The 24,749-nt window shown below is 38.4% G+C and overlaps 1 protein-coding gene across 10 annotated transcripts in view; it reads left to right on the top strand.

Annotated features, from left to right (window-relative positions):
• Positions 1–24,749, top strand: part of HUWE1 (HECT, UBA and WWE domain containing E3 ubiquitin protein ligase 1) — a 152,846-nt gene that overhangs the window by 17,094 nt on the left and 111,003 nt on the right. For all 10 annotated transcript variants that reach the window (XM_061137923.1, XM_061137921.1, XM_061137929.1 and 7 more), the window contains one exon: positions 20,137–20,204. In XM_061137923.1, the coding sequence (XP_060993906.1) occupies positions 20,160–20,204 (45 nt within the window). In that variant the 5' untranslated portion in view covers positions 20,137–20,159. The remainder of the gene's footprint in view (positions 1–20,136; positions 20,205–24,749) is intronic.

The raw sequence follows: 24,749 nt of genomic DNA, 5'->3' as shown, positions 1-24,749 counted from the left end.
AAGTTACCTGGTCTGATATGTTTCCACTGTGCTATATCTTTCCTTAAAACTGAATTTATCTCTGTTTCTAAATACACCAGCAGGTGTCATCCATAGAAGTACAAAATAATGGCCCCATTCCTATAAGAAAGTTAACCCCCAAATTGGGGGAAATTTAAGGGAGTAGAAAAGTAAATGAGGAAGTCAGAAGTCCAAAGAAAGTTCTGTTTCTTTTGCCCTTTTCCTATGGTTGTCACTTTTCAACATGAGGTCAATTTGGAGCTTTTTCATGAATCAATTCGATTTGGTTGCATGTTTTCATGCATATTTATGCATGCTGTAAATCTATAGTGTGACTAAACTTTCTGCTTGTAAAACTTTCAAATTAAAGTGGTTTTCTACTCTCATCTTTTTCCTTCCATTTCAGCAGTTTTAAATTAGAAAATTAATTTGTTTGCTGTTTAAAAAAGATTCAAACAGAATAAACATTTCAGTTAAAAATTAGTACCCCCCACAAATGAGTCTCCTTTATATCTGTTACAATATATATGTATATATTATTTTATACCTTTTAACATTTACATACTGTTTGTCCATTTACGTACTATGCATATTTTTATGTTAGAACATATGGCTGGACTCCATTTCTTTTGCATGGTTGCATTGCATCCCACAACATTATTCTGCTATAATTTCATCATTTCCTGTTGTTGAGACTTGAAAATAGATTCATTCTGGGTTAAAGGGTGGTACTCATTTAATTTTTTTGATAGGTACTGCCAAAATGACCTCCAGAAAGGCTGTATTGAATTGCCATTTCCACTGAAGTGTTTGTGAGTGTCCTTTTCTCCACCTACATTTGCCAAAACAAGATATTATTGATTTTTTAAATTTTAACCAGTTTTTAAGTGAGAAATTGCATGTCCTTCCTTTGATTAGCATTATTGTAGTTACCAATAAGGATAAGCAAATGGTTGTAATCTCTGCAAATTGCAAGTTCCCTTTTGCTTGGTTTTCAATCAGATTATTTGTCTTAGTGAATTCTGAGAGTTCTTTGTATGTTAGAAGTATTAACCCTTTTCCTGTTGCAGAAAATATGTTTATGGTTTAGAATTTTTTTTTTTTTTGGTTTAGAATTTTTATGTAGTCAAATTCTTTTCTTTATGGTTTCTAGGTTGCACCTCTTTCTTGGGAGATCGTTTCTTTGCCAGGATTACAGGAATATTTCCCTGCATTATCTAATACTTTTTAATTTGACAATTTGACCAAGTAGAAAACTGAGTTAGTTACTCTTTGCTTTTTAGGTTTTGAGAATAATTCAGGTTGCTCATCTTTAATACTTTTAACATTTGTCTTGAACTTAAGGCATAGTGTTATAAGCACTATGTATATAACATTGTGTCATAGTGTTTTAAGGGATATTATAGTTCCATTTTACATGTGTTTGAGGCCCAGATTGTCCTAACATCACAAAGTCAGTTTGTGGCAGGGAAGTTGAGTGCCTTTTGTATACTGTTCATTCATTTTCAGCAAACACCTTTCGATTATAAGTGTTTTAAAGCAGCAGATTTGTTCACATTGTATGGTTTATTTAAAGAACGTTGGAAATGACTATGCACCCGGCTGTATGTAGTGGTGCTAACTTTACTCAAACAACCAGTTTTGTGTATGTGTTGGGACGTAATCTTTTTTCTAAAGGCTTTGTTTTAAAGCTTTCTTGTTAATGAACTAGTTTGATCCTCATGACAAGCCTGGGAAGTTGGAATTGTTTTCATGGTACTGAAAGCAGTTTGCTGCCATGCTGATAATTGCTATAAATAATTTGTTCTTTTAAGCATATAAAAGAATCTTTGTTCCTTCTAAATTCATTTAAAGTAACTCAGAATAGTTGAGATACACTTAAAATTGCTGATTCTTAAGTGGCATGGCTCCAACATTAGTAGACTATTTAATCTTTGGAAAACTAACTTGAGAATGAGACCTGGAGCTTCTTAATCTTGTCATCAAAGTTGAGTTTATGTCTGTATTTAAGGCTAACAATATGGAGATTAATAAATAATTTATGTTCTTCATATACAGATAACATGTACAAAGGCTAAGGAAAAAACACCTTTTTTTGGCTCTTGATCCTCTGTGTGTGTGATATCCAGCATAAGATCGCTGTCCTTAGATTAATCTGGAGCTAAAAGAAAAAGAAGATAAAATAATACAGTGTACTTTTTGCCAGGCACTATCCTATAAGATAGACTGTGTTGTTTATTTTACAGAGGTTACTGACTTAAAGAGTTAGTGACTTCTCTGAGATTATATAGCTAGTAAATGGAATTTAAACCCAGCCTGATTCCCAGGCCTTTCCATTCTGTGTTGTCCTCTATTACTTTCTTCCAGTAAAAAATCATAATTGTATTGTTGTTGTCAAGTCGCTCAGTCATGTCCAACCCTTTGCGACCCTGCAAAAGGTTGCAGCACGCCGGACTGCAGCACGCCAGGCTTCCCTGTCCTTCACAATCTCCTGGAGTTTGCTCAAACTCAAGTCCATTGAGTTGTTGATGCCACCCGACCATCATCCTCTGTCTCCCCCTTCTCCCACCCTCAATGTTTCCCAGCATCAGGGTCTTTTCCAATGAGTCGGCTCGTTGCATCAGGTAGCCAAAGTGTTGGAGCTTTGGCTTCAGCATCAGTCTTTCCAAAGAATATTCAGGACTGATTTCCTTTAAGATTGATTGCTTTGATCTCCTTGCAGTTCAAGGGACTCTCAAGAGCCTTCTCCAAGGTTCACAGTTCAAAACTTCCACAGTTCAAAAGTATGAATTCTTTGGCGCTCAGCTTTCTTTATGGTCCAACTCTCATACATGACTACTGGAAAAACCATAGCTTTGATTAGACGGACCTTTGTCGGCAAAGGAATGTTTTTGCTTTTTAATATGCTGTCTAGGTTTGTCATAGTATTTTTTTTCCCAGGGAGTAAGCATCTTTTAATTTCATGGCTGTAGTCACCATCTGCAGTGATTTTAGAGCCCAAGAAAATAAAGTCTGTCACTGTTTCCATTGTTTCCCCATCTATTTGCCATGAAGTGATGGGACCGGATGTCATGATTTTCATTTTTTGAATGTTAAGTTTTAAGCCAGCTTTTTCACTCTCCTCTTTCACCTTCATCAAGAGGCTCTTCAGTTCCTCTTCACTTTTCTGCCATAAGGATGATGTCATCTGCATATCTGAGGTTATTGATATTTCTCCTGGCAGTCTTGATTCCAAGCTTGTGTTTCATTCAGCCTGGAATTTCGCATGATGTACTCTGCATATAAGTTAAAGAAGCAGGGTGACAATATACAGCCTTGATGCACTCCTTTCCTGATTTAGAACCAATCCATTGTTCAATGTCTGGTTCTAACTGTTGCTTATTGACCTGCACAGATTTCTCAGGAGGCAGGTAAGGTGGTCTGATATTCCTATCTCTTGAAGAATTTTCCACAGTTTGTTGTGATCCACACAGTCAAAGGTTCTGGCATAGTCAATAAAGCAGAAGAAAAAAAAAAAGTCGCTCAGTCGTGTCTGACTCTTTGCGACCCCATGGACTGTAGCCTACCAGGCTCCTCAGTCCATAGAATTTTCCAGGCAAGAATACTAGAGTGGGTTGCCATTTTCTTCTCCATAAAGCAGAAGTAGATGTTTTTCTGGAATTCTCTTGCTTTTTCAGTGATCTAACGGATGTTGGCAATTTGATCTCTGGATCCTCTGCCTTTTCTAAATCCAGCTTGAACATCTGGAAGTTCTTGGTTCACGTACTGTTGAAGCCTGGCTTGGAGAATTTTGAGCATTACTTTGCTAGTGCAATTGTGCGGTAGTTTGAGCATTCTTTGGCATTGCCGTTCTTTGTGATTGGAATGAAAACTGACCTTTTCTAGTCTTATGGCCCACTTGACCTCGAATTCCAGCATGTCTGGCTCTAGATGAGTGATCACACAGCATACAGTAACAGATAGATACATTACTAAGTTCTCTCCCCCTTATATAAACATCTTTTTTTCAGAATATTTTAAAGCCTTAAAACCTAGCTTTTATTTTTATTAAGCAAAAGAAATATGCTCAATCTTGCTCTGGTGGACAGGGGCATCCTCAGTAAATCTTTAATCCAATATTCTGCTGATGGGTGGGACTGTGCTCCCTTGCTGTTAGTTGTTTGGCCTGAGTTGACCCAGTCTTGGAAAGTCTATAGGCTCAATGTTAGAGCTACTGCCGACCTCCAAAAAAGACTGAAGCCAACCCAGGATTCCCAGGACTGCTACTGCCAGGGGCCCTGTCCCTGTGGAAGGACACTTTCAATCCACGCCTCCAGGGAAAACTGTCAAACACTCATAGGCAGGTCTGGATCAGTCTCTTGAGGTGTCACTGTAGTCAGCAAAAACAAGACCTGGAACTAACTATGGCTCAGATCATGAGCTCCTTATTGCTTAAGGAGCAAAATTCAGGCTTAAATTGAAGAAAGTAGGGTAAATCACTACACCATTCAGGTATGACCTAAATCAAATCCCTTATGGTTATGACAAATAGATTTCAATGGATTAGATCTGGTAGACAGAGCGTGTGAAAAACTGTGGATCGAGGTTCATAACGTTGTAAGGAGGCTGTCACCAAAACCATCCCCAAGAAAAAGAAAGGCAACAGGGCAAAGTGGTTGTCTGAGAAGGCCTTAGAAATATCTGAGGCAAGAAGTGAAAAGCAAAGGAGAAAGGGAAAGATATACGCACCTGAATGCAGAGTTTCAGAGAATAGCAAGGAGAGATAAGAAGGCCTTCTTAAATGAACAATGCAAAGAAATAGAAGAAAACAATAGAATGGGAAAGACTAGAGCTCTCTTCAAGAAAGTTAGAGATACCAATGGAACATTTCATGGAAAGATGGGTACAGCAAAGGACAGAAACGGTAAGGACCTGACAGAAACTGAAGAGACTAAGAAGAGGTGGCAAGAATACACAGAAGAGCTGTACAAAAAAGGTATTAATGACCAGGATAACCACAGTGGTGTGATCACTCCCTTAGAGCCAGACATCCTGGAGTGTGAAGTCAAGTGGGCCTTAGGAAGCATTCCTATGAACAAAGCTAGTGGAGGTGATGGAGTTCCAACTGAGCTATTTAAAATCCTAAAAGATGATGCTCTTAACGTGCTGCACACAATATGCCACCAAATTGGGAAAATTCAGCAGTGGCTACAGGACTGGAAAAGGTCAGTTTTCATTCCAATCCCAAAGAAAGGTAATGCCAAAGAATGTTCAAACTACTGTACAATTACACTCATGTCACATGCTAGCAAAGTAATGCTCAAAATCCTTCAAGCTAGACTGAGCAGGACGTGAACTGAGAACTTCCAGATGTACCAGCTGGATTTAGAAAAGGCAGAGGAACCAGAGGTCAAATTGTCATCCATTGGGTCATAGCAAAAGCAAGGAAATCCCAGAAAAATATCTGTTTCATTGACTATGCTAAAGCTTTTGACTATGTGGATCACAACCAACTGTGGAAAATTCTTAAAGAGTTGGAAATTCCAGACCACCTTACCTGCCTCCTGAGAAACCTGTATTCAGGTCAAGAAGCATGTTAGAACCAGACATGGAACAACAGATTGGTTCAGAATTGGGAAAGGAGTACATCAAGGCTGTATATTATTACCCTGCTTATTTAACTTCTATGCAGAGTACATCATGCAAAATGCCGGGCTGGATGAATCACAAGCTGGAATCAAGATTGCCGGGAGAAATATCAACCTTAAATATGCAGCTGATACTCTCATGGCAGAATGAGAAGAGGAACTAAAGAGCCTCTTGATAAAGGTGAAAGAGAAGAGTGAAAAAGCTGGCTTAAAACTCAACATTAAAAAAATGAAGATCATGACATCTCGTCTTATTACGTCATGGCAAATAGATGGGGGGAAAAGTGGAAACAGTGACAGATTTTGTTTTCTTGGGCTCCGAAATCACTGTGAACCTTGACTGCAGCCACGAAATTTTAAAAAGACGCATGCTCCCTGGAAGAATAACTATGACAAACCTAGACAGTGTATTAAAAAGCAGAGACATCACTTTGCTGACAAAGATCTGTCTAGTCAAAGCTATGGTTCTTCCAGTAGTCACGTACAATATGAGAATTGGACCATTAAGAAGGCTGAGCACTGAAGAATTAATGCTTCTGAATTGTGGTGCTGGAGATGACTCTTGAGAGCCCTTTGGACAGCAAGGAGATCAAACCAGTCAATTCTAAAGAGAATCAACCCTGAATTTTCATTGGAAGGACTGATGCTGGAGCCAAAGCTTCAATACTTTGCCACCTGATGTGAAGAGCTGACTCATTATAAAAGACCCTGGTGCTGGGAAAGATTGAAGGCAAAAGGAGAATGAGGCAGCAGAGGATGACATTGTTAGATAGCATCATTGACTCAATGGAAATGAGTTTGAGCAAACTCCAGGAGATGGTGAAGGACAGGGAAGCCTGGTGTGCTGCAGTTCATGGGGTCAGAAAGAGCTGGACAGGTCTTAGCCACTGAACAACAATGCTTAATCTAGCCTTTTGATAAAAGTACTGTGCCTTCTCTACTTTTCTTCAGGATACAGAACTAGAGGATTTTATCCAGGAATACAGAATTCCCCCATACATAGAGGAGATTTAACTTTAAAGATGCTGCGTATTTCTTTATAATAAACCTACAGACATGAGAGAATTGGAGCTGAATAATGCAGAAGAGTTGAAATTCTGTTTCTTTGATTTCCTGTACTGTGTTTATTGTATTTGACAGTGGCCTGTCATGTGGCTTTAGGGGCAATAACCATATGCCTGTATTTCATAAATGAAAGTGAAAATATTGTAGTGGCTAAGCAGACAGTGTCTTGGAGATATTTCTGGAGGGTGTTAGTTCCTAAGTTTTTCAAGTCACATCTCTTTAGGAAGGCAATGAAAGCTGTCAACTATCTTCTCAGAAAAATACCCATATACGTGAAATTTTTTCATAAAATTTTTGTGATGATCCCTCAGTATAGGGCATGAAGAAATCTAAAAGTTTCTCCAACATGTCATTAAGAGGATGTCCAAATTACTGCTGTTTGTGTTTATATTTCCTAGTATATATAGTTTTTTCTAGACCAAAGTAGTATTCCAAAAGGTGAAAGTTGGGATAATTGTTTCACTTTTGCTAAAAGGTATACTCCACTTTATGCAACTTTAATCTCTAAAAATCCAAATTTTTTAAAAATCAGGAGAGTTATGGTTGGTGTTGTGTTGATCTTGTAATTGATTGTGTTTCCAGTTTTGCTTTGACCACTGGGAAGCTGTAATTTAACTGTGTGTTCTGTGTACAGATTTCTGTTGCTTTTATATTACCATTGCTTCCGATCTTTTTTTCTCTGATTTATAGTTGGCCTTCTCATAGCACCTTTCACAATGCCCTGCATATAGTATATTCATAACTATTTGTTGGATGAAAGATGCAGGTTGATTGAGTAGTATAAATTGGTTTTCTTAGTTGCAAATGTCACAAAAAGTTTAAAGTGATTTGAATTTTTTAGCTTCATTTAGCATTTACTGAGTAGTCATTCATTCATTTATTAATCTACTAAGTGACAGGTCCTATGCTGGCGACAGGAATGCAAAAATGAACACACAAAGTCCCACTGATGGAAAACTCACTCTAGTGGGGAAGTCTGTTCCATAATTTGCTGTTGATTAGTTAAGTCGTGTCCGACTCTTTTGTGACTCCATGGACAGTAGGGATTCTCTATCTATGGGATTTTCCAGGCATGAATACTGGAGTGGGTTGCCATTTCTTTATCCAGGAGATCTTCCGACCTAGGGATTGAACACAGCCACCAGGGAAGCCCAACCCTAGTGGGGAAACTGGCATGTAAATAGAGGTGTGTTGATTGAGGGTATGTGCAGGATACAATGGGGACACAAAGGCGAGTAATTAGTTTTATTCTAGGGAAGCGGATATCTGAAAAGGCTTGACAAAGGAGATGACATTTAAGCTAAGCTCTAGGAGTATATGCAGGGAGCAGCCATTTTAGCAGAGAGAACAATTTGAGTCAAGGTATCAAGTCTTGAATAGTGGCCAGACTGTAAAAACTTGACATGGTTAAAGCATGTGGGGAGCCAAGAGGAATATATGATGTCATGGCCCTGGTAAGAGAGGTAAGCAGGAACTGGGTCCTAGAGGTCTTGGGTACTGGTCAGGTAAGGAGTTTACACTTAATGATGTAGGTAGATTTTGAGTTTTAAGAAGATTGCTCTGGGAGCAGTGTGGAGGATGGAATGGGAGGATCTATCAGGATAAAGTCTTAATTTAAAATATTTCTAATTTACGAGATTTTCAAACATATACAAAAGTTTGAAAATAGTATTAAATCCCCATGTACCTGTTACCCAGCTTCAACAGTTGTCAACACATGACTGTACTTATTTGTATCCCACTCCCTCATTATTTTAAAAGCAAATTCCTAAGTGAATTACAGATTGGCAAACCATAATTAATAATATATAACAAAATTAATAAAGGGCTCTCAAATCTGGCTATGTGGTCAGATTGCATACCCAGCTTGAAAAACAAAGTTCCTACATTATATCGGTTGAGTCAGATTATTTGTATAGGCAGACATTTTTAGTTTTACTAAATAAGTGTCAGTAGATATTGTGCAGCTAGGGTTGAGAACTACAGATTTTATTTTTAAGATATTTTTTAATTAGCTTTGACTTCTGATGGATGTGTTTTCCTGAACTCACTGAATGCTGCCTGTGGTTCTTCTGGGTGAAGTTCATCTATTAGTGGCAAGCTTTTGAGTGTTTTAAGTTGTTAACAATTCAGTAGAGAGTATTAGTTTAAAGGCTGTCTTAATTTTCTATTAAAGGTAGGCCAGCTGAAAAAGTACTTCCATCTTTGAAATTGAATGTGATGAGATAGGGGATAATCAGTCATTGTTACAATTGATCTTTTGTACACAAGTAAGGAAGGGAATGGGAGACTGAGTCTCTTCCTTTCCTCCTTAATAAGCATAACTTTTATTCAGGCAGTGCTGTTTTGTTCTTTTTTTCCCTCTAGGAATGCTAGGAAGGGAGGGCTCCTTGGCATGCTGCCATTTCCTCTCTACTGGCAAAACTGATTTACAACTTTGGCAGGCCTTATTTTGTTGCCTAAATTCTTTTGATGCCAGTTTATCTTTTCCTGAGTAATTAGGAGTAATGACCAGAAGGATAACTCCTGGATTTGTAGCTTCCCAGGACTGTTAAGGTAGAGGATGTTTAGGGGATGCCTTCTCAGACATTATTCTCACCCCCAACGTCAGTGTTGGAGGTGTCAGATTCCTCCTTCTTGGTATCCCTGTCCTTATCTTGAGAATCAGTTCAGTTGCTCAGTCGTGTCCAACTTCTTTGCAACCCCACGGACTGCAGCATGCCAGGCTTCCCTCTCCATCACCAATTCCCAGAGCTTGCTCAAACTCATGTCCATCAAGTCAGTGATGCCACCCAACTGTCCCATCCCTTGTCATCCCCTTCTCGTGCCTTCAGTCTTTCCCAGCATCAGAATCTTTATTCTGATGAGTCAGCCCTTCGCATCAGGTGGTCAAAGTATTGGAGCTTCAGCTTCAACATCAGTCCTTCCAATAAATATTAAGGATTGATTTCCTTTAGGATTGACTGGTTTGATCACCTTGCAGTCCAATGGGACTCTCAACAGTCTTCTCCAACACCAGTTCAAAAGCATCAATTCTTTGGCGCTCAGCTTTCTTTATGGTCCAACTCTCATATCCATACATGACTACTGGAAAAACCGTAGCTTTGACTAGACGGACCTTTGTCGGCAGAGTTATGTCTCTACTTTTTTAATATGCTGTCTATTGGTTGGTCATAGCTTTTCTTCTACAGAGCAAGCGTCTTTTAATTTCTTGGCTGCAGTCACCATTTGCAGTGATTTTGGAGCCCCCCAAAATGTAGTCTGTCACTGTTTCCATTGTTTCCCCATCTATTTGCCATGAAGTGATGGGACCGGATGCCATGATTTTCATTTTTTGAATGTTAGGTTTTAAGCCAGCTTTTTCACTCTTCTCTTTCACCTTCTTCAAGAGGCTCTTTAGTTCCTCTTCACTTTCTGCCATAAGGGTGGTGTCATCTGCAAATCTGAGGTTATTAATATTTCTTCTGGTAATCTTGATTCCAGCTTGTGCTTTATCCAGTGCAGCATTTTGCGTAATGTACTATCCATAGAAGTTAAATAAGCAAGGTGACAATATACAGCCTTGATGTACTCATTTCCCAGTTTGGAACCAGTCCGCTGTTCAATGTGTGGTTCTAACTGTTGCTTCTTAACCTGCATACAGGTTTCTCAGGAGGTAGGTAAAGTGATCTGGTATTCCCATGTCTTGAAGAATTTTTCACAGTTTGCTGTGATCCACACAGTCAAAGGCTTTAACATAGTCAGTGAAGCAGAAATAGATATTTTTCTGTAGAAAAGCACCGAGAGCAAGCATGAAAGCGTATCTGAGGTATGTATAGGGTTTTCAGAGTTTGAGGGAGAGACCCTGTCGAAATATTTCTGCAGATAATTTCAAGTTTTGTCTTGAGTGAGCAAAGGCTACACCTCAGTTGCTTTATTATTACATCTTACTATCAATGTCCAATAAAATATAGGTCAACAGTCCTCAGGGTCATGTTTAATGTGGCCAATAATAGGAGTATTGCTGTCTATAGGAGGAGGAGTGTAGGGGAGTGGAGTGTGTATATTGACATTTTGTGCACTGTAGGGTTTTAGGGCAAATCTGGTTTGAATCTGGGTTCTACTTATTGGGTATATTGCTACTCTTGACCTCAGTAAACCAGGAATGATCCTCTTCTCCAAGTTGTTATAAGGATTAGAGATAACAGATAATAGGGGGTCAGTATTATCTGTTACTATGGGTGATAAATGAGTTCTCAGAATATTTGTTTAGTGGGTATTAATGCAAATAATCCAAAACTAAACTGGATGAAAAAGCCTGGTAATCAGGTGGTATTCCCTTTTACAAATTAGGTAATGTTATGTCTCTGCCTCTAATCAAATGGTGAATAGCAGGCTGGGTTTCAGGATTCAGCTTGCTATTTCCTGACACGATGGATGATCTGGGCATTTCTCTCCCGAATTTACTTTCAGAGACTATAGAGAGGCAAAACGCAAATATATAATCAAGTATTTTGCTTTGTAGGACATCACAGTTTAGTATTCTCTAAAGCATTGCTTAAAAACCGCCATAGTACTTTTCCATGATTTCAGTGGAAATTTTAGGCTGACTTCTGTTTTGTCTTCCTGTTTTTCATTTAATTAACCAATATTTATTATTTCCTATAGGAGCTAAGTGTACAGCAGTGAACAAAACAGTCAAATAGGAAATATGCTCACAGCTTCATGGAGCTTACATCCCCATGGGTAGGCTGACTTTGATTAATCCACACTCCCATACATGTGTGCAGCATTTCTTAACCTACCAATAATAAACCAAATTAATATCGAGTGCTTGCTGTGTACCAGGATTAAACAACAAGAAGTATAGGAAAGAAGTTCCAAGAGCAGATAGCAGCCAATCCAAGGCATTTGTTTAGATAATATTTTTCTTAATTTGATGCAGCCCTTCGGCTCAGGGGCCACTGTTTTCTCCTTTAAGAAAAATTGTACACAAGAAAAATTCTTATTACAAATGGATGCATAATTATAGACAATTTGGAGGCTCTGAAAAGTGTAAATAAAGCTGTATTATCCTGCCACCTACAGGGAGCCACTCATAATGTTGTATATTCTTTTCCCAGAGTTGGTTGGTTGGTTTTCCTCCTCACTCTGTGACAGATATTTTCACATTAATGTCAGGAAGTGATAGGTACAGGGTACAGTGTGAGTACATAGGAGGGACACTCAGTCAAGTTTTAAGAGATTAAGAAGAGGATTGTCCTGGTTCTGGTTAATACTGTTTCTGCTGTTCAAAACCCAAATAAATGTTCACTCTATAAGATGAAATAGAGGCTAAATAGTCCCTCTACCCTCAACTTTCTTATGAATTTTCCTTCCATTATTTCCTTCCCCTCTCCCCTAAACTCTTTGAGTGAGACCCCATAATTCTCTGCTTTCATTTACAGACAGTCTTTTCAAAAAAGTATTCTACATATGTAATCTATATTGCCTCACTTCCTAGTGATTCATTGATTCATTCCAGTCTGGCTTTCTTTTCAGCCACCCTACTGAAACTAGTGCTTGACAGGTTATCTCTACTCCCATTTTCAACAAAATTTTTCTGGACATGCCTCATTTTGACATTAGATCCAGTAATCATCTTTTGCCTTTCATGATACTGTGATGAACTAGTTTTGCTTCTACCTCATCAGCCTCTCCTTTGCTGGATTCTCCTCCTTTGCCTTCCCTTTATTTATGTATTTTTTGTTTTAAATTAATTTATTTATTTTAATTGGAGGCTAATTACTTTACAGTATTGTAGTGGTTTTTGCCATATATTGACATGAATCAGCCACGGGTGTACATGTGTTCCCCATCCTGAACCACCCCCCACCTCCCTCCCCATCCCATCCTCAGGGTCATCCCAGTGCACCAGTCCTGAGCACCCTGTCTCATGCATCAAACTGGACTGGTGACCTATTTCACATATGATCATATACATGTTTCAGTGCTATTCTCTCAGATCATCCCACCCTCGCCTTCTCCCACAGCATCCAAAAGACTGTTCTTTACATATGTGTCTCTTTTACTGTCTCACATATAGGGTCATCGTTACCATCTTTCTAAATTCTGTCTATATATGTTAATATACTGTATTGGTGTTTTTCTTTCTGACTTAGTTCACTCTGTATAATAGGCTCTGGTTTCATCCACCTCATTAGAAGTGATTCAAATGCATTCATTTTAATAGATGAGTCATATTCCATTGTGTATTTGTACCACAGCTTTCTTATCCATTCATCTGCCAATGGACAACTAGGTTGAGTCCATGTCCTGGCTACTGTAAACAGTGCTGCGATAGGGATACATGTGTCTCTTTCAATTCTGGTTTCCTTGGTGTGTATGCCCAGCAGTGGGATTGCTGGGTTGTATGGCAGTTCTATTTCCAGTTTTTTAAGGAATCTCCACACTGTTCTCCATAGTGGTTGTACTAGTTTGTATTCCCACCAACAATGTAAGAGGGTTCCCTTTTCTCTACACCCTCTCCAGCATTTATTGTTTGTAGACTTTTTGATAGCAGCCATTCTGATGGGCATGAGATGGTACCTCACTGTGGTTTTGATTTGCATTTCTCTGATAATGAGTGATGTTGAACATCTTTCATGTGTTTGTTAGCCATCTGTATGTCTTCTTTGGAGAAATGTCTGTTTAGTTCCTTGGCCCATTTTTTGATTGGGTCGTTTATTTTTCTGGAATTGAGCTGCAGGAGCTGCTTGTATATTTTTGAGATTAATTCTTTGTCCGTTGCTTCGTTTGCTATTATTTTCTCCCATTCTGAAGGCTGTCTTTTCACTTTGCTTATAGTTTCCTTCATTGTGCAAAAGCTTTTTAAGTTTTATTAGGTCCCATTTGTTAATTTTTGCTTTTATTTCCACTACTCTGGGAGGTGGGTCATAGAGGAACTTGCTGTGATTTATGTCAGAGAATGTTCTGCCTATGTTTTCCTCTAGGAGTTTTATAGTTTCTGGTCTTACATTTAGATCTTCAATCCATTTTGAGTTTATTTTTGTGTATGTTAGAAAGTGTTCTAGTTTCATTCTTTTACAAGTGGTTGACCAGTTTTCCCAGCACCATTTGTTAAAGAGATTGTCTTTTCTCCATTGTATATTCTTGCCTCCTTTGTCAAAGATAAGGTGTCCATAGGTGCGTGGATTTATCTCTGCTTTGCCTTGCCTTTAAATGTTAGAGCAAATAAGAACTCAGTTCTGTGTCTCTTTCCTTCTTTCTCTGTAAGTGATCATCTCCAGACACTTGGCTTCAAGTTCTGTCTATGTGCTTGCAATTACAGATTTTATTCTCAGTGCATACTTCTTTCCTGAACTCAATTCTACAAATATTTGCATCTACCACATGAAGAATGCTGTATGAGATGCTGAGAAATTAACATTGTAGAAAATCAAACCACTTATTAGTATATGTGCTGCCGAAGCGAGCACTCAAACCAGTTATTAATTGATATTTTCTATGAGAGAAATAAGCAGGGCACTATTATTAAAAAGTAGCAGTTAGACCAGCTTTAGGTGGATTGCCTTGGGAAGCCATTTTAGGTCTTAGTTTAAAGTCAGATCCTGAAGTAGAGGTAGCTGTGGGAAGAATGAGTGTGGAGCAGAAGCATTGCAGTCTCAATAGCACACCTGTAAAGGTCTAGAGGCCAGAAAGAATTCAGAATAGTCCAGAAACTAAACAGAAAGACTGATATGTGTAGAGAGGAGATTGGAGAGAGTTCCAGGAGCCAAATCATGCCCAGGGCTCTTTGGGTCATGGTTAGAATTTGGAAATAATTCTAGGGAAACTGTTGTAAGGTTTTAAACAAGGAAGGTAACTTGAGCTGATTTATGTTTCGAGAAGGTTACTTTTGCTGTTCTCTGGAGAATGGATTGGACAAAAGTGAGTATGGAAGTAGGGAGATTGGTTATCCATATTTCACAGGTGAGGAAACAGAAGTGCACATCACACGATTTGTCCGTATGCTCATACATTACATAATATAGCAGGGATTCTACTCTGAATTTCCTGATTTGGAGCCTATGTTATGATCTGGTGCTTCTCAACTTCAATATATGAATCACTGGAAGATATTCTTAAAATATAGATAGATTCTTCAGGTCTAGGTGGGGCCTAAAATTTTGCATTTTTAATAACTCCCAAGTGATCTCAGTGCCGCTGATCCTTCAACCATACTTTGAATAATAAGGCCAGTCTACCAATACACTCAATTGCTGTCGACCCAGGTTTGGAACTACAAGTGTCCTCTGCCCTTAAGCTGATTTGAATATTGAAAGTCTTCCTAAAATTGATCCACTGGAGGTGATTACTATAGAGTGAGTTATCCTTTAAAGAATGACTTCGCTTGGTATATTTTAATTGTGCACTGTTGTCTTATATAAAACCTACAAAACCAAGATTCAAACTTCAAAGATAAGTGAAACTGGGGGGGGGGGGGTGAAGAAGTGAAAAAATGGTTAATTAAATAGAAGTATTTAAGTTTAATGGTAATTGCTACCATTACCATGGTGATGGTTCATAATAATTCATTAGTTTTCTGAAAGTTGATCTTTCTAACCTAAGTTTAGAAAGAAATATTTTTTATGTGTAGAGATTGCTTGGTATACAGAGTTCTTGTCTGACTGACAAAAGTAATAGGTCATTTCCAGGAATTTATTTAGAATTAGCTTCTTTCTGTTAGAGGTTTTTTTATGTAATGAGATTTTCATTTCTAAACATTAGGTAGAACTCATTCTCCAGTTATTGTTCGATCATTAGTGAGAATGATAATAGCTTTTCACCTTGTGACCCAGCTTCCTGTCTTACAATGTTTTTTTGAGTAGGATCCAACAATGTAGGGGAATTTGTCACAAATTGGTATTTTCATGTGCAGGTATTTATTGTTGTAATGAAACTAGCACATATTTGAATAGCATGTTATTGAAGCATGGACTTGGGAATCAGAAAGACCTGGATTTAGATCTTGGAGCCAACATTCACTAAACAGGCAAGGTACTTAATTTCTCTGAGCCTCAGTTTTCTATCTATAAATGGGGATAGAACTTGGCTTGAATGGTGAGGGTTGTGTTAAAGACTATTTTATGAATCCCCTGTGCAGCATGTCTCAAGGTATATTCTTTGACATTCTTAAATTAGACTTCCAGTAGATGCCAACTGGGGGAGGGGAGCAGGGGATGGCTCTGTGCCCTAATAAGTTTCCATTACCCAGGATTTCTTGTAACCGATAATAATGTCAGTCAGCCATGTGACTGTCCTAAAGGAAGAGAAATTTGTTGTTGTTCAGTCGCTAAGTCATGTCCAACTCTTTGCAACCCCATGGACTGCAGCACGCCAGGCTTCAGGTTTCCCAAGAACCTAGTCTTTGTGGAACAAGATGCTCTAAAAAATGTTTTGGGAAATACCAGCCTAAGTATTGTCTGGCTTGTAGTAAGCCCTCAAAAAGTATTCTCCCTTCTCACTGTGAAACCAGCTTAGAAATAGAATAACTAGGAACAACAAAAAACTTTTGAATTTTCTTAATTGATGTCTCACAGGCAGTGATATTTTATTTTTAGACTATTGGTATTTCTTGCAAAAAGAAATTATAAAAGCCAGGTTAACATTGCATCTAGGATGACATGTGCTTGATAAGTTGTTTTGGCTTGTTTTGTTTACTTTTTTTTACTTTGGTGCCTATCATCTGAATCTGTTTATGAAAAGTTTGGAACCTGAACAATGTGGAAACTGAAAAACTGAATGCACTTGCTCTCCCAGAACCTTGACAGTTAGAGCATAGGCATGAGACCTCAGCTTCACCAATTAGATGGTCATTCTTGGGACTTTGCATCTAGAGCCACTGATGCAAATAACCTAAGACCATTTAGAAATCATACTGCTGCCAGCAGTTGCTTCTGGGCTTCCAGCATAGGTACTTCCAACTAAGCTGTGTCTGTGGGAGGTCCTTGGCTGTAGTTCCAGGATGCCTGGCTTCCTCGGCTCCTTGTTTTCTGATGTGGATCTCTAAACTTTCCTGTCGGTTGCATGAGCTATCAGTTATCCTTCCAGTAAATTATATTTTCACTTTAGTTCACCAGAGTCCATTGTTTTCCACCCAGACCCTTGACAGAATAAGTCAAAATAGCTTTAGTTGAAGTGAGATTGTGTGAAGATTTGCCAGTGACTTCATCTACATTTTTTAAAACTGTTAAATCATTGTAAGTTGTTTATTTGCATAAGTTTTAATCAGTGCTCTTGTTTTGGAGGACTGTGGTGGGTTTTTTTATTGTTGGGTTTGAGAATTCCTTATATATTCTAGATAGTATATGTGGTTTACAAATATAGTTTTTTAAAGTTCTACATTTAAGTCCATGATCTTCTATTTTTTGAGATGTAATTGATGTTTGACATTATATTAGTTTCAGATGTTCAATATAATGATTCCATATTTGTATATATTGTGAAATGATCACAAGTCTAGTTAGCATCAATCAGCATAGTTACAATTTTTTTCTTGTGATGAGAACCCTTAAGATATACTCCTAGCAACTTTCAAATATACAGTACAATATTAACTGTAGTCATCATGCTGCACATTACATCTGCATGGCTTGTTTTATAACTGGAAGTTTGTGCCTTTTGACTATCTTCACCTATTTCACCCAGCCCCAAACCCCTGCCTCTGGCAAACACCAATCTATTTCCTGTATCTGTAAATTTTGTATTTTGGGTTTTGTGGTTTTGTTTGAGATTCCACAAATAAATGAAATCATACGGAATTTATCTTTTCTCTGTCTGGCTTATTTCACTTAGCATAATGCCCTCAAGGTTCATTCATGTTATCACAGATGACAAGGTTTCTTTCTTTTTTGTAAGACTGTTCATACATCAGTGGACACTTAGGTTGCTCCCATGTCTTAGCTATTGGAAAGTAATGCTGCAGTAAATATAGGGGTGCATATATCTCTCATCCAGCATCCATCTGCTGGATCATAAAGCAGGGGAATACCAGAAAAACATCTACCTATGTTTCATCAGCTGCACTAAAGCCTTTGACTGTGTGGATCATAACAAACTGTGGGAAGCTCTTAAAGAGATGGGGATACCAGATTATCTTACTTGTCTCCTGAGAAACCTGTATGCGGGTCAAGAAGCAACAGTTAGAACCCCATATGGAACAACTGGTTCAGGATTGAGAAAGGAGTATGACGTCTATAGCCATACCACCCTGAACGCGCCCGATCTCGGAAGCTAAGCAGGGTCGGGCCTGGTTAGTACTTGGATGGGAGAAAGGAGTATGACAGGCTATCTGCTGTCACCCTGTTTATTTAACCTATACACTGAGCACATCCTAAAAAATGCCGGGCTGGATGAGCTACAAGCTGGATCAAGATAGATGGGAGAAACATCAACAACCTCAGATATGCGAATGATGCCACTCTAATGACAGGGAAGAGCCTCTTGATGAGGGTGAAGGAAGAGAGAGCTGGCTTAAAACTAAATACTAAAAAAAAAAAAACAAAGATCATGGCATCCATCCCCATTACTTCATGGCAAATAGAAGGGGAAAAGGTGGAAGTAGTAATAGATTTCCTCTTCTTGGGCTCAAATATCACTGTGGGTGGTGACTGCAGTCATGAAATCAGAAGGCAGTCACTTCTTGGCAGGAAAGCTATGACAAACCTAGACAGTGTGTTGAAAAGCAGAGACATTATTCTGCCAACATAGGTCCATATAGTTAAGGCTATGGTCTTCCCAGTGATCATGTATGGTTATGAGAGCTGAACTGTAAAGAAGGCAGAGTGCCAAAGAATTGATGCCTTTGAACTGTGGTGCTGGAGAAAACTCCTGAGGTCAAAGACTCCTGGTACTGGAGAAGATTCCTGGACAGCAAGGAGGTCAGACTGGTCCATCTTAAGAGAAATCAACCCTGAATACTCATTGGAAGGACTGATGCTAAAGCTAAAAAGTTAAAGTCGCTCAGTCGTGTCCAACTCTTTGCAACCCCATGGACTGTAGCCTTGCAGGATCCTCTATCCATGGAATTCTACAGGCCAGAATATTGGAGTGGGTAGCCATTCCCCTCTCCAGGGGATCTTCCCAACCCAAAGATCGAACCCAGGTCTGCCACACTGCAGTTAAATTCTTTACTGACTGAGCCACCAGGGAAGCCCAAGTTGAAGCTCCAGTATTTTGATCACCTGATGCAAACAGCAGACTCACTGGAAAAGTCCATGATGCTGGGAAAGATTGAGGGCAGAAGGAGAAGAGGGTGTAAGAGGATGAGCTGGCTGGATGGCATCACCCGTGCAATGAACATAAACTTGGGCAAACTTAAGGAGATGGTAAGGGACAGGGAGACCTGGAGTGCTGCAGTCCATGGGGTTGCAAAGAGTCAGACACGACTGAGCAACTGAACAATAATACCAGAGTATCTTTTCAAGTTTTTTCATTGCCTTTGGATAAATATCCAAAAGTGGAATTGCTGGATCATATTTTTAATTTTTTGAGGAACCTCCATACTGTTTTCCACAGTGGCTGCACCAGTTACATTCCCACCAGTAGTGCACAGGAATTCGCTTTGCTACACATCCTTGTCTCATGATCCATTTTGAGTTAATTTTTATATATTAAAATATGAGACTGAGGTCAGAGTTCATCTTTTTGTCTATAGCTATCTACTTGATCTGGTACCATTTGTTGATAAAAAAATATTCTTTGATTTTCTTGCTTTATTTTACTGTACTGTAAAACAGTAAAAGATACAGAAAAACACAAGTAAAAGAAACATACATAATCCATTTGGTTAGATTAAGGTAACATTTTGATGCATACTTCTAAGCTGTTTTCTTTAGACATGGGTTTATACTGTTTATTCTGTTTTGTAGCCTTATTTCACTGTGAACATGTTTACTGTTATAGAATTGTGCAGTGTTTTTAACAGCTGTGTAATGCTCTGTTTTAAACCAACACTATTCTGGATATTTGCTTCTTTCCAATTCACTGTTAGACATGGTCATGCAGTATGGATTCTTGTGATTAAATAGTTACATACACTTTTATGATTTTCTTTGGGTAAGTTCCCAAAAGTGGGATTACTAAGTTTTCCAGAAAATTGCAGGATATGGTGAATTTTTTCCATCCTGAGGTGTGTTTAAGAAAACTTTTTACTCTTATTTTCAAGTATGAGTTTGAGAGTGAGGGGTGGGGGCATTTTAATTTTACCTTAAAGTGATTACAAGCTGGTGGGCCAGCTCTATCTGGAGAGATTCTTTATCCCTCCGTACCTCATATCTACACCTCTGAGTTGGTTTGCATCATGATTCTGGTTTTACTTGAAGAATTTTGCATGCTTATTTATTCTGTATTTTCTGTGTCCATGCATGTAAAGCTCAAGTTTGCAACTTTTAAGTTCTCACTTTTGGGGAAATTTTCTTTTCAGATCATAAAACAAAAATTGGAAACATGAAAGTAGACAGGACTAAACTGAAAAAGACTCCTACTGAGGCTGTAAGTATCCCAAGTTTGCCTGGTTTTTTTTTCATTTCAGAAAAAATTCTTTGCAGTCAGTTCATTGCAGTCAGTTCACTGGTACTGATCTTCCAAGCATATCATCACTTATATAGATACAATGTAGTAAAACAGCAACTTGTCTTGAAACATTGTTGACATTCATGTAGACTTCTTATGCTCTAGTTCAAGGAAAACAAGCTTTGGAATTTAGACATGGGTTTGAACTTTACTAGATTTTTGTGTCTGAGAGTTTATTAACTTGCCTGGTTTCCACAGCTATAAAATAGGGTTGCTAATTCCTATAAATAAATAAATTAAATAGGTTGATAATTCCTCACTCCTTGATGTGAAGCAGGTTTTCAACAAAGTATTGGGCACATAATTAATCAGTTCATTTTCTAAATACAGGCCACTTGGTTTTTTAAAAACTGGAACTACCTAGCAGGTATCACCCATGGGTATCGCTACTGACATTTGTTCCAGTCCTTGAAAGATTATTACATGGGCAGAACTGCCCTTCCTTCAGTTTTGCACTAATGAGTTTGAGAAGTGTTGTCTTCCCACATCTCCAGCATTGCAGGTTATCTTTTAAATTTTTGTTAATAGGTGGATAAAAAGTATTTCACTGTTCTAATTGCATGCCTTAATACATATATTTTCACATTTATTGGCCTTATGCCAGTTATCTGCTCGTGCTGTTTTATTTTGTATTTGACACTGAAGTGTCAGTTTCTTACTGAATGCCATATATACTGAGTATATATTTTACATACCCATTTATTTCCTTTTCATTTGGTTTCTGATATGTTTTGACATCAAGAATTTTTGACAATTATATACTCAAATTTTTTCAAAACTGAAGAACAAAGAGAAAACTTGCAAGATGTCCTTAAACTTCCATGATAATTCAACCTTATAGATAATCAGAAATTCAAATTGTTTCTTTATCTTTTACCTAGTAGTTTGTTATGGATTTGATCTTGGAGTCATGCTTATGTGCAAATTCCTGACTCATGTTATTTGACAGCTGTTAGTAAGTTACTTAGGATAAACTGGAAATGGAATTTTTAGATCATTGACTATGTACATTTTTAAGGCCTGAAGATGCCTATTTTCCTCAGGGAGCAAGCCCAATTTCCCATACTGTGATCAATACTAGGTATTATTTTTAAGGGAAACATGTGTTTATTTGCCATTATTTATTTGGCCCTCTATGCATTTCTTCCACCAGTCTATTTTCTATATCTGTGAGCTTGGGTTTCTTTTGCTGTTTGCTTTTTGTTTTTTAAATTCCATATATATAAGTAAGCTCATATGGTATTTTGTCTTTCTCTGATGTATTTCAGTGCCCTCCAGGTTCATGCATATTGTTACAAACGATAAGATTTCTTTCTTTATATGGCTGAATAGTATTTCATTGTATATAGGTACCACATCTTCTTTATCCATTCTTCTATCAACGGACACTTAGGGTGTTTCCATATCTAGGCTGTTCATGTTGCAGTAAACATGGGGGTTCATATATCCTTTCAAGTTAATGTTTTCACTCTCTAGATGAATACCCAGAAGTGGAATTGCTGGATCATATGGTAGTTCTGTTTTTAATTTTTTGAGAAACCTTCATACTGTTCTCTACAGTGGCTGCACACTTATTGATCACTTGATGTATTAGTAGCTGTGTGAAGGATTTTTTCCCCTAGATTTGACATCTTTATTGGAGTGACTCAGTATATACTGTGGCAGTTGATATGCAGCCATTGAACTGACGTGCTTTCTTTTGCTTTACCATGAGTAAGGAAAATCTCAGTCTGTTTGCATTTGTGTAGCAGGGACAATATGGTAAAGATATACTTTTTTCCCTGGTGCATTTAGTAAACTCTAAGGTCCATAGGGACCTTGATACTCCCAATGAAACAACATTGTTCTGGTATGTTAAATTGATGCTATTATGCTAACTAGCATAATAAATTCAAATCATAAAAGATGATGCTGTTAAAGTGCTACACTCAATATGCCAGCAAGTTTGGAAAACTCAGCAGTGGCCATAGGACTGGAAAAGGTCAGTTTTCATTCCAATCCCAAAGAAAGGCAATGCCAAGCAATGTTCAAACTACCTGCACAATTGCACTCATTTCATATACTAGCAAAGTAGTACTCAAAATTCTCCAAGCTAGGCTTCAACAATATATGAATCAAGAATGTCCAGATGTTCAAGCTGGATTTAGAGAAGGCAGAGGAACCAGAGATCAAATTGCCAATATCCATTGGATCATAGAAAAAGCAATGAATTCCAGAAAGACATCTGCTTTATTGACTATGCCAGAGCCTTTGACTGTGTGGATCACAACAAACTGGAAAATTCTTAAAGAGATAGGAATACCAGACCACCTTACCTGCCTCCTGAGAAATCTGTATGCAGGTTAAGAAGCACCAGTTAGAAACAGACGTGGAACAACAGACTGGTTCCAGATCAGGAAAGGACTGTATCAAGGCTGTATATTGTCATCCTGCTTATTTAACTTATATGCAGAGTACATCATGCGAAATTCCAGGCTTGGAAACACAAGCTTGGAATCAAGATTGCCGGGAGAAATATCAATAACCTCAGATATGCAAATGACACCACCCTTATGGCAGAAAGTGAGGAGGAGCTAAAGAGTCTTTTGATGAAGGTGAAAGAGGAGAGTGAAAAAGCTGGCTTAAAACTCAACATTCAAAAAATGAAGATCATGTCATCCAGTCCCATCACTTCATTGCAAATAGATGGGGAAACAATGGAAACAGTGACAGACTTTATTTTCTTGGGCTCTAAAATCACTGCAGATGGTGACTGCAGCCATGAAGTTAAAAGACGCTTACTCCTTGGAAAAAAACTACGACAAACTTAGCATATTAAAAAGCAGAAACATTACTTTGCAGACAAAGGTCCATCTAGTTAAAGCTATGGTTTTTCCAGTAGTTGTATATGGATGTGAGAGTTGGACCATAAGGAAAATGAGTGCTGAAGAATTGATACTTTTGAACTGTGGTGTTGGAGAAGGCTCTTGAGAGTCCCTTGGACTGCAAGGAGATCAATCCAGTCAATCCTAAAGGAAATCATTCCTGATTATTCATTGGAAGGACTGATGCTAAAGCTGAAGCTCCAATACTTTGGCCACCTGATGTGAAGGGCTGACTCATTAAAGATTCTGATGCTGGGAAAGATTGAAGGCAGGGGGAGAAGGGGATGACAGAGGATGATATGGTTGGATGGCAACACTGACTCTATGACTATGAGTTTGAGCAAGCTCCAGAAGTTGGTAATGGACAGGGAAGCCTGGCATGCTGCAGTCCATGAGGTTGCAGAGAGTCGAACACGCCTGAGGGACTGAACTGAACTGATGCTAACTGGGGCTTGTGAACAGAAAACACAAGTACTTAAGATGCCCTAGACATACATGTGCCAGAGAATGCCCTTTGAAGGTTGAGTGCCTGCCAGAAATCTGGGAAATGTAAAAATTTCCTTCTCAAGTGAGACATATTTCCACACCTTGTACCACACACCATGAAGGTAGAGGAACAGTGTATGCAATGACTCTTTAGATTTTGGAGGCAGCATATGTCATGTTTACACATGCTGTTTTGATCCATATACTGGATAACTTCTAGGGTGACAGTAATGTTTGGATCTAGAAAAGACTGCAAAAGTTTCAAGCTATGATGTAAACTGCCCTACTCCATGGACATTATGGTCTGGTAGATCCAGGTGTCTACCTTAGTGTCAGCAGAAGGCACTATGTGATACCTCTGGCAAGCCCCAATAGGAGAATAACAGCTTAAGACCTAGGAGGTAGAGTTTGGCCATTAGAAATTGAAGTGGTATTGATAGTAGGCTCAAGTAGATCCAAAAGGCACAAGTTAACTGCATGAGCAGTTAGTTCACACTCCTATGTTACCTGTTTCTGCTGCTTCATACCTATCCCTCAACGTGTATGACTTAAAGGAAAGAAAGAAAAGGTGCACGTCTGGTTTGTGGAAGAATTTTGTGCCAAGAATTTTTAATGCCTTTAATTTTCGCAGAAATTTGAGATAGTTCTTAATGCTTACTTTAGAGAGAGGAAAGATATCAGACTTAGCTTTAAAAAAAATTTGCCCTTGAGCTCCTATTGTTCCACGTTCAGTTTTGGCTGCTGAAAATGCCCCTAGTTTAAATCTCACAACATTGCTAGATAAATAGGTTGTGTTAGTTTATTTTGTGAAAGAGGATATGGAGAGTCAAAGATGTAGCTTACCAACTACCTTAATTCTAAAGCCCACGGCCACCCAAGATGGACAGGTCATGGTGGAGAGTTCTGACAAAACATGGTCCACTGGAAAAGGAAATGGCAAACCACTTGAGTATTCTTGCTGTGAGAACCCCGTCAACAGTATGAAAAGGCAAAAAGAAATGACACTGAAAGATGAACTCCCCGAGTTGGTAGGTGCCCAATATGCTACTGGAGAAAAGTGGAGAAATAACTCCAGAAAGAATGAAGAGACAGTGCCAAAGCAAAAACAACGCCC

This window comes from Dama dama, chromosome X (assembly GCF_033118175.1).
Source record: "Dama dama isolate Ldn47 chromosome X, ASM3311817v1, whole genome shotgun sequence".
Lineage (NCBI taxonomy): Eukaryota > Metazoa > Chordata > Mammalia > Artiodactyla > Cervidae > Dama > Dama dama.
Note: the sequence above shows the minus strand (reverse complement) of the source record. Positions and strands in the feature narration are given on the sequence as shown.